General features: G+C 40.8%; 1 protein-coding gene across 1 annotated transcript in view; it reads right to left on the bottom strand.

Annotated features, from left to right (window-relative positions):
* The window catches only part of LOC121553342 (arginyl-tRNA--protein transferase 1-like), a 166,814-nt gene that overhangs the window by 135,759 nt on the left and 13,674 nt on the right, over positions 1-17,381 (bottom strand). The window contains exons 2-5 of the mRNA XM_041866380.2: positions 10,087-10,150; positions 9,810-9,872; positions 9,423-9,526; positions 5,641-5,835 (exon numbers count right to left, since the gene is read on the bottom strand). Coding sequence (XP_041722314.1) covers positions 5,641-5,835; positions 9,423-9,526; positions 9,810-9,872; positions 10,087-10,150 — 426 coding nt within the window. The remainder of the gene's footprint in view (positions 1-5,640; positions 5,836-9,422; positions 9,527-9,809; positions 9,873-10,086; positions 10,151-17,381) is intronic.

Raw genomic sequence — 17,381 nt, forward strand, 5'->3', positions numbered from 1 at the left:
GGCATCAATGATCATGAGGAAGGTGAGGGATCAGCCCAGAACTACACGGCAGGACCTGGTCAATGACCTGAAGTGAGCTGGGACCACAGTCTCAAAGAAAACCATTAGTAACACACTACACCGTCATGGATTAAAATCCTGCAGCGCACGCAAGGTCCCCCTGCTCAAGCCAGCGCATGTCCAGGCCCATCTGAAGTTTGCCAATGACCATCTGGATGATCCAGAGGAGGAATGGGAGAAGGTCATGTGGTCTGATGAGACAAAAATATAGCTTTTTGGTCCGAACTCCACTCGCCGTGTTTGGAGGAAGAAGAAGGATGAGTACAACCCCAAGAACACCATCCCAACCGATATGCATTGAGGTGGAAACATCATTCTTTGGGGATGCTTTTCTGCAAAGGGGACAGGACAACTGCACCGTATTGAGGGGAGGATGGATGGGGCCATGTATCGCGAGATCTTGGCCAACAACCTCCTTCCTTCAGTAAGAGCATTGCAGATGGGTCGTGGCTGGGTCTTCCAGCATGACAATGACCCGAAACACACAGCCAGGGCAACTAAGGAGTGGCTCCGTAAGAAGCATCTCAAGGTCCTGGAGTGGCCTAGCCAGTCTACAGACCTGAACCCAATAGAAAATCTTTGGAGGGAGCTGAAAGTCCGTATTGCCCAGCGACAGCCCCGAAACCTGAATGATCTGGAGAAAGTCTGTATGGAGGAGTGTCCCAAAATCCCTGCTGCAGTGTGTGCAAACCTGGTCAAAACCTACAGGAAACGTATGATCTCTGTAATTGCAAACAAAGGTTTCTGTACCAAATATTAAGTTCTGCTTTTCTGATGTATCAAATACTTATGTCATGCAATAAAATGCAAATTCATTACTTAAAAATCATACAATGTGATTTTCTGGATTTTTGTTTTACATTCCGTCTCTCACAGTTGAAGTGTACCTATGATAAAAATGACAGACCTCTACATGCTTTGTAAGTAGGAAAACCTGCAAAATTGTCAGTGTATCAAATACTTGTTCTCCCCACTGTATATATAAATAAATGTAGCATTACATTGTAGCATTTAACCATTTCACATCTCATCAAGACTGGAATGAACTGGCTCACTCTCTAACACACACAAAGTTACAGTGAGCAGTGGCAACCCCTAACTTTAGGGAGCCATGTTACGAAATAATTACAGCTTCACCATCCCTCCCACATACTTTTGCACCTCTCTCCATCTGAACTACCTCAAACTGCACCTATCATACAGAGGAGGAAGTGAGTCCTCTCCAATGTTGGAAAATGTTTCAGAGAGGTGGGCCAGTGGGACGAGGGAGTGGAGGTGGAGAAGACCTGGGGTGCATCCCAAATGGCACCCTATTCCTTATATAGTGCACTACTTTTTGATCAGAACCCTATAGGCCCTGGTCAAAAGTAGTGCACTAAGAAAGGAATAGGGTGCCATTTTACAAGCAGCCCTGGCACTTCCTTTGGGGAGCTCCATACAAAATCCTCCCTGCTTCCGCTCTGGCTGGACTTCCAGTAGGGGCTTTTTCTGAGAGGGGGAGGGGAACATGGCATAAGTCTTCCTCATCTCTACTGTATCCGTTACACAGAGGTGTCGTGAACATACCTGCCCCCCCTTGGCCTTGTCTGTGCTTATATCTGTGTCTAGGCTTACAGTACACTACCAGGCTTTCCTGGTTCACTGTGTATGCAAGGGCTTACAGTGGGGCAAAAAAGTATTTAGTCAGCCACCAATTGTGCAAGTTCTCCCACTTAAAAAGATGAGAGAGGCCTGTAAATTTCATCATAGATACACGTCAGCTATGACAGACAAAATGAGTAAAAAAAATCCAGAAAATCACATTGTAGGATTTTTTATGAATTTATTTGCAAATTATGGTGGAAAATAAGTATTTGGTCAATAACAAAAGTTTCTCAATACTTTGTTATATACCCTTTGTTGGCAATGACACAGGTCAAATGTTTTCTGTATGTCTTCACAAGGTTTTCATACACTGTTGCTGGTATTTTGGCCCATTCCTCCATGCAGATCTCCTCTAGAGCAGTGATGTTTTGGGGCTGTCGCTGGGCAACACGGACTTTCAACTCCCTCCAAAGATTTTCTATGGGGTTGAGATCTGGAGACTGGCTAGGCCACTCCAGGACCTTGAAATGCTTCTTACGAAGCCACTCCTTCGTTGCCCGGGCGGTGTGTTTGGGATCATTGTCATGCTGAAAGACCCAGCCACGTTTCATCTTCAATGCCCTTGCTGATGGAAGGAGGTTTTCACTCAAAATCTCACGATACATGGCCCCATTCATTCTTTCCTTTACACGAATCAGTCGTCCTGGTCCCTTTGCAGAAAAACAGCCCCAAAGCATGATGTTTCCACCCCCATGCTTCACAGTAGGTATGGTGTTCTTTGGATGCAACTCAGCATTCTTTGTCCTCCAAACACGACGAGTTGAGTTTTTACCAAAAAGTTCTATTTTGGTTTCATATGACATTCTCCCAATCCTCTTCTGGATCATCCAAATACACTCTAGCAAACTTCAGACGGGCCTGGACATGTACTGGCTTAAGCAGGGGGACACGTCTGGCACTGCATGATTTGAGTCCCTGGCGGCGTAGTGTGTTACTGATGGTAGGCTTTGTTACTTTGGTCCCAGCTCTCTGCAGGTCATTCACTAGGTCCCCCCGTGTGGTTCTGGGATTTTTGCTCACCGTTCTTGTGATCATTTTGACCCCACGAGGTGAGATCTTGCGTGGAGCCCCAGATCGAGGGAGATTATCAGTGGTCTTGTATGTCTTCCATTTCCTAATATTTGCTCCCACAGTTGATTTCTTCAAACCAAGCTGCTTACCTATTGCAGATGCAGTATTCCCAGCCTGGTGCAGGTCTACAATTTTGTTTCTGGTGTCCTTTGACAGCTCTTTGGTCTTGGCCATAGTGGAGTTTGGAGTGTGACTGTTTGAGGTTGTGGACAGGTGTCTTTTATACTGATAACAAGTTCAAACAGGTGCCATTAATACAGGTAACAAGTGGAGGACAGAAGAGCCTCTTAAAGAAGAAGTTACAGGTCTGTGAGAGCCAGAAATCTTGCTTGTTTGTAGGTGACCAAATACTTATTTTCCACCATAATTTGCAAATAAATTCATTAAAAATCCTACAATGTGATTTTCTGGAATTTGTTTTCTCAATTTGTCTGTCATAGTTGACGTGTACCTATGATGAAAATTACAGGCCTCTCTCATCTTTTTAAGTAGGAGAACTTGCACAATTGGTGGCTGACTAAATACTTTTTTTCCCCACTGTATATGAACGAGAATGTGGGCCTATTTTTACTGAGTGTGAGAGTGACTGTGGTATGTTCCAAATGGCACCCTATTCCATATATAGTGTAATTATTTTGACCAGAGCTATGGGCCCTGGTCAAAAGTAGCGCAGTACATAGGGAATAGGGTGCCATTTCAAATAAAATGTTATTTGTCACGTTTCGTAAACAACAGGTGTAGACTAGAGTGAAATTCTTACTTATGGGCCCTTCCCAACAATGCAGAGAGGAAATAATAGAAAAATAATAACATGAGGAATAAATACACAATAAGTAACGATAAATTGGCTATATACACAAGGTACCATTAAGGTAGATATGTACAGTGCCTTCAGAAAGTATTCACATCCCTTGACTTTTTGTGTTACAGCCTAAATTTAAAAAGGATTAGGTTGATATTTTTGGTCACATATGTTTTGAGAAAATGTTACAAATTAATTAAAGAATTCAACCCCTTTTTTATGGCAAGCCTAAATAAGTTCAGGAGTAATGCTTAACAAGTCAAATAATACGTTGCTTGGACTTGGTGTGCAATAATACTGTTTAACATGATTTTCTAACGACTACCTCAGCTTTGCAGCCCACACACACAATTAATTATCTGTAAGGTCCCTCAGTCGAGCAGTGAATTTCAAAACAGATTCAACCACAAAGACCAGGGAGGTTTTCCAATGCCTTGCAAAGGGCACCTATTGGTAGATGGTAAAAATAAATAGCAGACATCGAATATCCCTTTGAGCATGGTGAAGTTATGAATTACACTTTGGATGGCTGTGATAGGAGAAAACTGAGGATGGATCAACAACATTGTAGTTACTCCACAATAGTAACCGAATTGACAGAGGGAAAAGAAGGAAGCCTGTACAGAATACAAATATTCCAAAACATGCATCCTGTTTGCAACAAGGCACTTCAGTAATACTGCAAAAATGTGGCAAAGCAATTAACTTTTTGTCCTGAATATAAAGTGGTGTGTTTTGCATTTGCCCCAAACATTACTAAGTACCCCTCTCCATATTTTCAAGCATAGTGGTGGCTTCATCATGTTATGGGTATGCATGCTTGTAATCGTTAAGGACTGGGGAGTTTTTCAGGACAAAAAAGAAATAAAATAGAGCTAAGCACAGGCAAAATCCTAGAGGAAAACCTGATTCAGTCTGCTTTCTAACAGACACTGGGTGACAAATTCACCTTTCAGCAGGACAATAACCTAAAACCCAAGGCCAAATCTACACTGGAGTTGCTTACCAAGAAGACAGTGAATGTTCCTGAGTGGCCGAGTTACTGTTTTGACTTAAATCTACCTGAAAATATGGCAAGACCTGAAAATGGTAGTCTAGCAATGATCAACCACCAATTTGACAGCTTGAAGAATTTGGAAATAATAAAACTGGGCAAATGTTGCACAATCCAGGTGTCGAAAGCTCTTAGAGGCTTACCCAGAAATACTCACAGCTGTAATCGCTGCCAAAGTTGCTTCAAAGAAACTGACTCAGGGGTGTGAATACTTGTGTAAATGAGATGACTATTTCATTTTCAATAAATTTGCAAACATTTCTAAAAACATGTTTTCACTGTCATTATGGGGTATTGTGTGTAGATGGGTGAGAAATCTATTTAATCAATTTTGAATTCAGGCTGTAACAGCAAAATGTGGATTAAGTCAAGGGGTATGAATACTTTCTGAAGGCACTGTACATAAACGTAGGGGTTAGATATTTTGGACATACCCAGAGAGAGAGGGCCGTCATAAGCTGAAATATGAGCAGTTATATGTAGCGCTTCCCTCACCTGATCAGAGTTTATTATGTATTAATTTACTCTGAATTTTGTTCATTCATTACAATTTGTCACTGTGGTGTGTCTCAGAATATCCTGCAATTGAACTGAGGGGAACTGAAGGGAGAGCTTGTGATCCATTAAGCCTCATTCATGAAAATTACAGCAGAAACATCGGCTCCATTCATACGACTCAGAAGCAATAAAGAAACAGACTATATTCATAGGTGACTGCTGCCACCTGCAGTCCATATGGTGAACTTCATTTATTCATTCTTTCTAGAGAAATCATATTTCATGAAAAGGACTGGGAGCAGAGGTTGTGCATCCTTACACCTATGCAACCTAGATGAGAGCTAGATCCTGAGGGGTGAAGATGTAGCCTAATATACACTATTCTTGCACATTGTAAGCAAGCAAATGACCCAGCCAACATGAGAGTCCAGCTTATTTAACCAATCAAAGAAGACCATTCTCCACTGCAGGTTAACGCAATTAACTCTTAACTTCCTGCTTTTAGACTCACCTGGTTTGGGGGTTGTTTCTGGTCCTCTCCCGTCTGGGACAGACACTGGGTCTTTTCTGGCTGTTTCAAACTCGGCTGGTGTGGAGTCTCCCTCAGTCTGAATGGCTGTGACCACAGGACTCTCCACCTCAGAGTGACAGACTTTAGCAGGGCCGTGCAGTCCTCCCTCCTCACACAGCGAGACCATGGGCTCCCCTGAACAGCACAAAGCCACAATCAGTTAGTACTGATACATAAATCAGTAGGTACTACAGTGAGGTCTGACTGTAAACGGTCAGGCTGGTTAAACCAGAACAAGTGAAAAAATAGTGAGGTTCAGTCTGGTTTAGCCAGGCTAATACAGAATAGGGATGGGCATTTGAAATAATTTCAACTTTTTAGATATACAGTGCTTTCAGAAAACATTAACATCCCTAGACTTTTTCCACATTTTGTTGTGTTAGAAAGTGGGATTTAAATGGATTTCTCAACGATCTACACAAAATACTCTAATGTCAAAGTGGAAGAAAATGTCTAACACACACACACACACACACACACACACACACACACACACACACACACACACACACACACACACACACACACACACACACACACACACACACACACACACACACACACACACACACACACACCTTGATTGGATAGGATAAGCATACCCATTAAGCCCACTTCCATCTTTGGATTCAAATAAAAAATAAACATTTTCTGCTGTTTAATGTTTCAACCAATTCATCTGGTTATTATCTACATAAGTTTTTACTCTAAGCTAATCAGGTGTTGTATTATTAAGTTAGACAGTTGTGTAACATTTTTAAATGCATTTTGTCTTATTTTACTGTTAAATGAACATTGTTATACATAATGCTATTTTTATAAATTTGACATTTCTCTCAGGTAGGCTTAAAGGGTACAGCAGCACAAAAATCACTCCCTCTATACAGAACGGGAATAAATATTGTTCAATATGATCAATACTAACTTTGCATAATATTGCAGTCTATAGTGTATATTTATACCGCAAATATTTAAATGAGTAGATTTGCTATTCTGTCTTTTTCACCATAAATCACTGTTGTTTCAATTAAGCCCGGTATGCTCCTAGTAAGCCTGGTTTGCATGGAAACACATGGGGATAGTGTTGATATCCCTAATATTCAATGAACATGAGCATAAATGTTTGTTCAGATTTAAGTTGATTAAAACAAATTACAGCTATGCATATTATGCATCTAGCCATGGTGCCTTTACCAAGATTAGAAACAATTAGAAACCTCTGTACTCTCTCCAAGACGCTTTTGAGTGGAGATGTAGTCATTTGATGCAGAGAGAGAAGAACAGATCAGGGTTGAGGACCTACAAGTGGTGGTCAGAAATGCAAACAAATGAGGGACAAGAAGATTAGTATTGGGTGCCTACTCATGCCCTTTTGGGTGTGGGCATTGTCATATTGTTGTTAGGACTGGGCTATATGGCCTAAAAATAATCTCAATTATTTTCTAATTTATGGGCGATTCACGATATGTCTAAAAAAGATTTATGTTCTCTAAATAAGCGTTGTTGTACAATTAAAAAGGTAAAATACACTGCATTTCAAACAGTCAGCAATAATCTAATGAATTCAGGGTTTGTGATGTTATATCTAGGCTAAATATAAGCCTTCCACAACCATAAGACCCATTAATAATTTTATTTTTTTTGCAAAATATTTTAACCTGCTTTTTTTTGCAATAATCATTGATCTGGCTTTCAAGTCTATAAAATGCCCTTTTTTGTTACCAATTGAACTAGAACCATGCATAATGCACATTCACAAATAATGACTAACTTCTTGTAGAAGGCATTAGGCTATAGAAAATGAACACAGGTCTCATAGACAACCTCTAGCCCACGTGCTAGTGATTAGCCAGCTACTCTTTAGATTTCTAGTTTAGCCAACATGGATCTATTTGCTAGCTAACAAAGGTTGAACAGTTGAATTGTTATGAACACACCCTTCTGTCTGTCGCCAACTATTTGAAAAGCATGTTAGCCTGTCCACTTTGTTCAGATGTTGAAAACAAGTGGCCCTACTTTATTTCTCAGAATGAGAACTAGTTGCCAATTCCATATAATTGTGTTTTATACTTATTGCACATGTATAAAATACAGACTAGACAGCTAGTATAACAGTCTTTGGCTAAAATGCTGCTAGTGGTACATGGTACCCCAATGCCGCGTGCCACAAACTGAGCATTCATTTTCCAGAATCAATGTTCATTGATGCTCTCATTTGAGTAGTGTCTGCTCTGCGCGCAATTTGAGTAGGTGAGTCATAAAAAGGGTATCTTCAGAAAAGTTAACTTCTCCTCTATTACAGTAAAATAATGTCTCAATGTGTTTGTGTCCATGTGATCGATTCTGTTGGACCAAACCTCAAATAGAGAATTGAAACCACTTGTCAGAGAGGAAGATGTGATCAACTTTGCTGGCGTGAGAGGTAGCGGGAGAGACTTGGTGTGTGTAAACAATAAAGGAAGAGGCGAAGCTAAAATATGTCAAAAATAAGCCCAATGCGTTTCTACAGGCTTATTTTGGACCCAAGCTTGTCGCCTGCCTTCCCGCCTTTGGGACAACGACTTCCACCGTTAGGGCGGAGACGTGCATCTTTTCATTATATACAGATCTCTGGTGTAAATGGGAAGGTGCACAGAAGGAGAGAAAGAGACGAGACCAAAAATACAACAAGAGAATAAACTGACATAAAAGCTCAGCAAAACCTAGATTCTTGCGATACAGGCATTTGGAATATTGCGCAAAAACATACATTTGAATTAATTCGATATACCGCCCAGCCCTAATTGTTGTCCTTCTTTCATCCAGGCGATTCCATTTTTTGTCCACCACCTGTACTTTTGTAATAAAACAGACTTTGAAACAGTCTTCAGATATGCTTTAGGAAGACAAGTTGAACTAATTAACAAGAATAGCAGTACAGCAAATGTGATTCAGCTTTCAGATAATTCATTGAAAGTTGTGTTATGGTCTTTGTGCATGGCATCTTATACACAGAGGGCCGATGTGGGTGGAGGTTTTTGTTCTAACCAAGCAATAACACACCTAATTCAACTAATCATGTCTTGAATTAAGTCTATGATAAGTTTATTAGTTGAATCAGGTGTGTACTAGTCGGCAAGAACAAAAGCCTAAGTCCACATTGATCTCTGTGGATACGGTTGGACACCCCCCTGTTATGAGTGCTACTTTCATGATGAATAGTAATGATCAGTTTATTTTAACTTTAGGGGAGATCGATATAACCTAATTTTATATAAAACGTCAGTTTGTAAGTTTTGAACATTTGGAAATTTATTCAAATTGATTATTTAAGAGGTGGGCTTATTTGGAAGACCCATGGGCTTAAAAGGGTACCTTCGGTAACCATTAAGACTAGTCCAGACTTTTCACATATTTTATCAAATATTTTAATATCTTCTAAAGTCATAAAAATTCACGAGATTAATCTTTAATTTTAATCGCCACTTTTCTTACAAAAAATGTAGACAAAATGTATGAATTAACCTTGAAAAGAAACTATTAGTCACAAGTGAATGAATACTGACATCAATGGGAGGAGCTAAACGTTTAACTTTTCCCACATTGACCCCTGCCCATGTTCTGCAGCGAGGTGTACTTGGTTTGAGTACTCATGCCCATCTCTAGTACAGAGCAGCCTACCACGTGTAATTGATGTGTCATTTATTAAAGACAGTCTTTTACAAAAGCAAATCTCCGCTCACCATTTCCCTCTTCCGTTGGTATCTCCCCTTTGGACAGAAACTTGCTCATCTTCTTCAGGATCTTCTTGTGGGTTTTAGATGGCTGAAAGTTCAAGGCTTGACACCTTCACAGAGAGAACAAACCATGTATTAGTGTGTTAGTGAACCATTAGTATATGGCTTATAACTGAGTAAAGGCTCATCTGGGTCACGTTCATTAGGCATCAAACAGAAGAAAACAGATTGAAATAGGGAGGGACTACACCCGAACGTGTCCAATAAGAAACACTTGCTGGCGTTTCCGTTGCAAAACGTTTTGTTGCATTTTTCTACAGCGTGCACTAATGAATACGACCCCAGTTTTAGCTAGGTTGATGTGAGTCTTTTTGATAATAGGCTAGTCTTTACCTGATGGTGTACTGTGGACAGCATGTCTTGTTCATGATGGGCTTGTAAACATACTTCCCGCTTCTGTAGAAGTAAAAGACAAGGAAGTATAACACATGAGCACATGCAGTGGGCATATAGACTACTACAGATAAGCAACATGACAATGTTGTACAGCCATAAATATGTTAAGCATGGAGGGCTAACCTGCTGTGTCACAACATGTAGAGACTACTGGCCTGGGGGCCTGAGGACAACAGTGTCTGTGTGGGATTATAAGGCTCTGAGTCTGACTTACCGTCTCCATCCTCGGTCTATGAGATCCTGGTAGTCTTGTACTGTCATGGCGTGGGACCACATTCCTGCATAAAACACAGGCAAAGGAGTGGACAAAATATGGGAGCAATTCCTTGGTAACGGAATTACGCTTTGACTTAGATTTTTCACTTTAAAATATATGCCAAACAAAAACCATTGATTTCAAAAGTTTAACAAACCATACAACTCTATGCACAAATAATATTTTGAACAATTTACACAAATTTCACAAAAACACATTTACTGGAAGAACTGTGCAGATGCAAAGTTTAGTAACAGAATTACTGTAAAACCTTTTAGTACCACCATGTCCCCCCCAAAAAAAAAGATTCAAAGATGTCAACTATGACATGACACCTTGAGTTAGAAAAAAAATATTTTGGTTATTGAACTACAGTTGGTGAAGTGGATTTACATCCGGTAATGGAATTACGGTCACGGAATTACTTGGAATAATCTTTATTAAGTATTCACAATTATTCCTGCACAATGACATATACAATTGAACAGTAACACATCCTAAAGGAATTGTTATTTTCTTTCCCACCCACATTTAATGCCACCGCTCCCCCAATTTCCCATCAACCCTCTCCCCCACCCACCCATCTCTTCCATACGGATGGGGAAAGAGCAGACAAATCAAAACAAGTCAGAAACACAAGAAACCAAGCAAAAACTAAACAAATAATTATACTAAAAACCATGGAAGGAAATATAAGTACAATTATTCAAACATTGGTATTAAACTACACACTTATTGGTATACATTAGTGGTACATTTCAATTACATTTATTCATCAATCCTAATCTTTCCCTAAGTATACTGAACAAAAATAAACGCAACGATTTCATGAGCCTTTACTGAGTTAAAGTTCATACAAAATAAATCAGTCAATTGAAATTAAATAATTACGCCCTAATCTATGGATTTCACATGACTGGGAATACAGATATGCATCAGTTAGTCACAGATACCTTAAAAAAAAGGTAGGGGCGTGCATCAGAAAACAGTATCTGTTGTAACTACCATTTACCTCATGCAGCATGACATCTCCTTTGCATAGAGTTGACCAGGCTGTTGATTGTGGCCTGTGGAATGTTTTCCCGCTCCTCAATGGCTGTGCGAAGTTGCTGGATATTGGAGGGAACTAGAACACGCCATTGTACGCGGCGATCCAGAGCATCCCAAACATGCTCAAATGGGTGACATGTCTGGTGAGTATGCAGGACATTTTTCAGCTTCCAGGAATTGTGTACAGATCCTTGCGACATGGGGTTGTGCATTATCATACTGAAACATGAGGTGATGGTGGCGGATTAATGGCACGACAATGGGCCTCAGGATCTCATCACGGTAACTCTGTGCATTCAAATTGCTGTCGATAAAATGCAATTGTGTTTGTTGTCTGTAGCTTATGCCTGCCCATAGCATAACCCCACCGACATCATGGGGCACTCTGTTCACAACGTTGACAACAGCAAACCGCTCGCCCACACGATGCCATACCCGTGGTCTGCGGTTGTGAGGCCGATTGGACGTACTGCCAAATTCTCTAAAACGACGTTGGAGGCAGCTTATGGTAGAGAAATGAACATTCAATTCTCTGGCAAAAGCTCTGGTGGACATTCCTGCAGTCAGCATGCCAATTGTACGCTCCCTCAAAACTTGATGATGATGATGGAGGCTACTATAAACTTTTTCAATTTATATTATACAAAATCCTTGCAACCAATAGAATGACACACACACACACACACACACACACACACACACACACACACGGGCCCCGTGTAGCTCAGTTGGTAGAGCATGGCGCTTGCAACGCCATGGTAGTGGGTTCGATTCACACGGGGGGGCCAGTATAAAAAATTAAAATGTATGCACTCACTAACTGTAAGTCGCTCTGGATAAGAGCGTCTGCTAAATGACTAAAATGTAAATGGATACAACCTTCCCAGCTCCGCAGATTTTGCTGCAAAGAGACAGTCATTAGATCATTTATTTTGGTACTGTCTATAAGTAGCTTGTTTTTGGTCACAGGTCAAGGAATGGCTAAAGAATTGCAACATTTACCTGGAGCTAATGCTGCAGATAGCAATATTGGGTGATTTGAAAAGTAATAGTCAATCGATCATTAATATGTAGAAACTATGAGAAAGGTTCAGAACTTTTGTGAAGCATCACAGCACAGTTGAAAAATATATGGCAAATAGAAATCCAAAATGTATGTGTTAAGAGATACAGTGAGGGAAAAAAGTATTTGATCCCCTGCTGATTTTGTACGTTTGCCCACTGACAAAGAAATTATCAGTCTATAATTTTAAATGGTAGGTTTATTTGAACAGTGAGAGACAGAATAACAACAAAAAAATCCAGAAAAATGCATGTAAAAAATGTTAAATTGATTTGCATTTTAATGAGGGAAATAAGTATTTGACCCCCTCTCAATCAGAAAGATTTCTGGCTCCCAGGCGTCTTTTATACAGGAAACGAGCTAAGATTAGGAACACACTCTTAAAGGGAGTGCTCCTAATCTCAGCTTGTTACCTGTATAAAAGACACCTGTCCAGAGAAGCAATCAGATTCCAAATTCTCCACCATGGCCAAGACCAAAGAGCTCTCCAAGGATGTCAGGGACAAGATTGTAGACCTACACAAGGCTGGAATGGGCTACAAGACCATCGCCAAGCAGCTTGGTGAGAAGGTGACAACGGTTGGTGCGATTATTTGCAAATGGAAGACAACACAAAATAACTGTCAATCTCCCTCGGCCTGGGGCTCCATGCAAATCTCACCTCGTGGAGTTGCAATGATCATGAGAACGATGAGGAATCAGCCCAGAACTACACAGGAGGATCTTGTCAATGATCTCAAGGCAGCTGGGACCATAGTCACCAAGAAAACAATTGGTAACACACTATACCGTGAAGGACTGAAATCCTGCAGCGCCCGCAAGGTCCCCCTGCTCAAGAAAGCTCATATACATGCCCGTCTGAAGTTTGCCAATGAACATCTGAATGATTCAGAGGAGAACTGGGTGAAAGTGTTGTGATCAGATGAGACCAAAATCGAGCTCTTTGGCATCAACTCAACTCACCGTGTTTGGAGGATGAGGAATGCTGCCTATGACCCCAAGAGGTGGAAACATTATGCTTTGGGGGTGTTTTTCTGCTAAGGGGACAGGACAACTTCACTGCATCAAAGGGACGATGGACGGGGCCATGTACCGTCAAATCTTGGGTGAGAACCTCCTTCCCTCAGCCAAGTCATTGAAAATGGGTCATGGATGGGTATTCCAGCATGACAATGACCCAAAACACACGGCCAAGGCAACAAAGGAGTGGCTCAAGAAGAAGCACATTAAGGTCCTGGAGTGGCCTAGTCAGTCTCCAGACCTTAATCCCATAGAAAATCTGTGGAGGGAGCTGAAGGTTCGAGTTGGCAAACGTCAGCCTCGAAACCTTAATGACTTGGAGAAGATCTGCAAAGAGGAGTGGAACAAAATCCCTCCTGAGATGTGTGCAAACCTGGTGGCCAACTACAAGAAACGTCTGACCTCTGTGATTGCCAACAAGGGTTTTGCCACCAAGTACTAAGTCATGTTTTGCAGACGGGTCAAATACTTATTTCCCTCATTTTGACATGTGGTTTTCTGGATTTTTGTTGTTATTCTGTCTCTCACTGTTCAAATAAACCTACCATTAAAATTATAGACTGGTCATGTCTTTGTCAGTGGGCAAACTTACAAAATCAGCAGGGGATCAAATACTTTTTTCAATCACTGTAGATGGGAGGAGTTGAATGGAGCTGAAGGGTGGGACTAATAACAAATGTAAAATATACTGTCTGTAAAATGTATACAGGCTCAGAACTTTTGTGAAACAGCACAGTTAAAAATATATGGCAAATAGAAATCAAACTGGATGGACATCAGAGATAGATGGGAGAGGAAGGACAGGACTAAAAACAAACAAAATATAACTACTGTAAAATAGATTGTGTTCGTAAAATGTATATAGTGTGTATAAGATGGAAGTAGAAGTCTAAGTGTTGTTGTTTATTAGTTTACTCCAATTTGGGGGTTAGCGGAAAATAAAGGGAAATATATATTTTTTAGATATGTACAGTACCAGTCAAAAGTTTGGACATACTCATTCAATGGTTTCTTTATTTTTTCCACATTGTAGAATAATAGTGAAGACATCAAAACTATGAAATAGCACATTTGGAAATATGTAGTAAACCCAAAAAGTGTTAAACAAATCAAAATATATATATTTTAGATTTTTCAAAGTAGCCACCCTTTCCCTTGATGACAGCTTTGCACACTCTTGGCACTCAACCAGCTTCACCTGGAATTCATTTCCAACAGTCTTGGAGTTTCCACATATGCTAAGCACTTGTTGGCTGTTTTTTTCTTCACTCTGCGGTCCAACTAATCCCAAACCAAATAAAAAAAACGCTGCTGAAAGAGATCTTAGGGGAACACTGCAACTGATAGCTGGAAAGACTAGGATAGATTATCCTGAGTAGTCATAACGCTACTGTCGTCATGGAAAGCATCACCTACACAACAGGCACACCTGGCTGTGTCAGTCAACCATGATCTACAACACTATTCGGGTGTGACAGTGACAAAAGGCTTTCTATTAGAGAGATGTGCGACAGAGGCGGTGGACGTGAGTGTTTTTGTACATAGGCTATGTAGTGTGTCACAATCAGATATCAATCATATCTATTTAAACATCTCCTTTGTGAAGTTTAGGCCTATTCAAGAAGAAAAGGGGTGGTTAAAACCATTCTGTGCAACAACAGTTTGAGACCACTGTTGCATATCGTCGCTGAAAAATAAGACCATATTTTCCCCATTAATGAATATACAATTATGAAAGTTCAGAAGCTATTTCGAGAGTGTCTGCTAAAAATGACTAAAAAAATTAAAATACATTTTCTTGGTCCTAGAGTCTTGAAATGTTCAGAGTACATTGATGGGAGTTACTTCTTTCAATAAATGAAAATGAGAAAAATTGGAGTTACGGGGTTTTCATCAGAAAGCGACGATATAGTAGGACTAGCTACCATATGGACCACTACTAAAAGGACACCAATAAGAAGAAGAGACTTGCTTGGCCCAAGAAACACAAGCAATGGACATTAGACCGGTGGAAATCTGTCCTTTGGTCTGAGGTGTGCAAATTGTGTCTTTGTGAGACACAGAGTAGGTGAACGGATGATCTCCACGTGTGGTTCTCACCGTGAAGGATGGAGGAGGTGGTGTGCTTTGCTGGTGACACTGATTTATTTAGAATTCAAGGCACACTTAACCAGCATGGCTACCACAGCATTCTGCATCGATACACCATCCCATCTGGGAATATCCTTTGTTTTTCAACAGGACAATGACTCAATACACACCTCCAGGCTGTGTAAGGGCTATTTGACCAATGAGGAGAGTGATGGAATGCTGCATCAGATGACCTGGCCTTCACCATCACCCGAGTGAAGGAAAAGCAGCCAACAAGTGCTCTGCATATATGGGAACTACTTCAAGACTGTTGGAAAAGCATTCCTCATGAAGCTGGTTGAGAGAATGCCAAGTGTGTACAAAGATGTCAAGGTTAAGGGTGGCTACACTGAAAAACCTCAAATATAACCTATATTTTGATTTGTTTAACACTTTTTTGGTTACTACATGATTCCATGTGTGTTATTTCATCGTTTTGATGTCTTCACTATTATTCTACAATGTAGAAAATAGTAAAAATAAAAACCCTTGAATGAATAGGTGTGTTCAAACTTTTGACTGGTACTGTACACAGTGCATTCGGAAAGTATTCAGACCCCTTAAAATTTTGTTACGTTATAGCCTTATTCTAAATTGTTTTTCCTCAATCTACACACAACACCCCATAATGACAAAGTAAAAACACGTTTATAGATTTTTTACAAACGTATTAAAAATAAACTGAAATATCACATTTACGTAAGTATTCAGATCCTTTACTTAGTACTTTCTTGAAGCACCTTAGGCAGCGATTACAGCCTCGAGTCTTCTTGGGTAAGATGCTACAAGCTTGGCACACCTGTATTTGGGGAATTTCTCCCATTCAAATCAAATTTTAATTTGTCACATACACGTGTTTAGCAGATGATATTGAGGGTGTAGCGAAATGCTTGTGCTTCTAGCTCCGACAGTGCAGTAATATCTAACAAGAAATATCTAACAATTTCACAATATATACCCAATACACACAAATCTAGTAAGGAATGGAATATAAGAATATTTACATATATGGACAAGCAATGACAGAGCGGCACGGACTAAAATACAGTAGAATATTATAGAATAGTATACAGTATATACACATATGAGATGAGTAGTGCAAGATATGTAAACATTATTAAAGTGACTAGTGTTCCATTTTTTAAAGTGTCCAGTGATTTCAATAGGCAGAAGCTGCCTCTAATGTGCTAGTGATGGCTATTTAACAGTTAGATGGCCTTGAGATAGAAGCTGTTTTTCATTCTCTCGGTCCCAGCTTTGATGCACCTGTACTGACCTCGCCTTCTGGATGATAGTGGGGTGAACATGCAGTGGCTCGGGTGGTTGATGTCCTTGATGATCTTTTTGGCTTTCCTGTGACATCGGGTGCCGTTGGTGTCTTGGAGGGCGGGTAGTTTGCCCCCAGTAATGCGTTCAGCAGACCGCACCACCCTCTGGAGAGCCCTGCGGTTGCGGGCGGTGCAGTTGCCGTACCAGGCGGTGATACAGCCTGACAGGATGCTCTCAGTTGTGCATCTGTAAAAGTTTGTGAGGGTTTTAGGTGCCAAGCCAAATTTCTTCAGCCTCCTGAGGTTGAAGAGGCTCTGTTGCGCCTTCTTCACCACACTGTCTGCGTGGGTGGACCATTTCAGTTTGTCAGTGAGGTGTACGCCAAGGAACTTGAAGCTTTCCACCTTCTCCACTGCAGTCCCGTCAATGTGGATAGGGGGGGTGCACCCTCTGCTGTTTCCTGAAGTCCACGATCACCTCCTTTGTTTTGTTGACGTTGAGTGAGAGGTTATTTTCCTGGCACCACACTCTCAGAGCCCTCACCTCCTCCCTGTAGGCGGTCTCGTCATTGTTGGTAATCAAGCCTACTACTGTTGTGTCGTCTGCAAACTTAATGAATGAGTTGGAGGCGTGCTTGGCCATGCAGTCATGGGTGAACAGGGAGTACAGGAGGGGGCTGAGCACGCACCCTTGTGGGGCCCCAGTGTTGAGGATCAGCGAA

The sequence above is a fragment of the Coregonus clupeaformis genome, chromosome 37, assembly GCF_020615455.1.
Source record: "Coregonus clupeaformis isolate EN_2021a chromosome 37, ASM2061545v1, whole genome shotgun sequence".
NCBI classification, from domain to species: domain Eukaryota; kingdom Metazoa; phylum Chordata; class Actinopteri; order Salmoniformes; family Salmonidae; genus Coregonus; species Coregonus clupeaformis.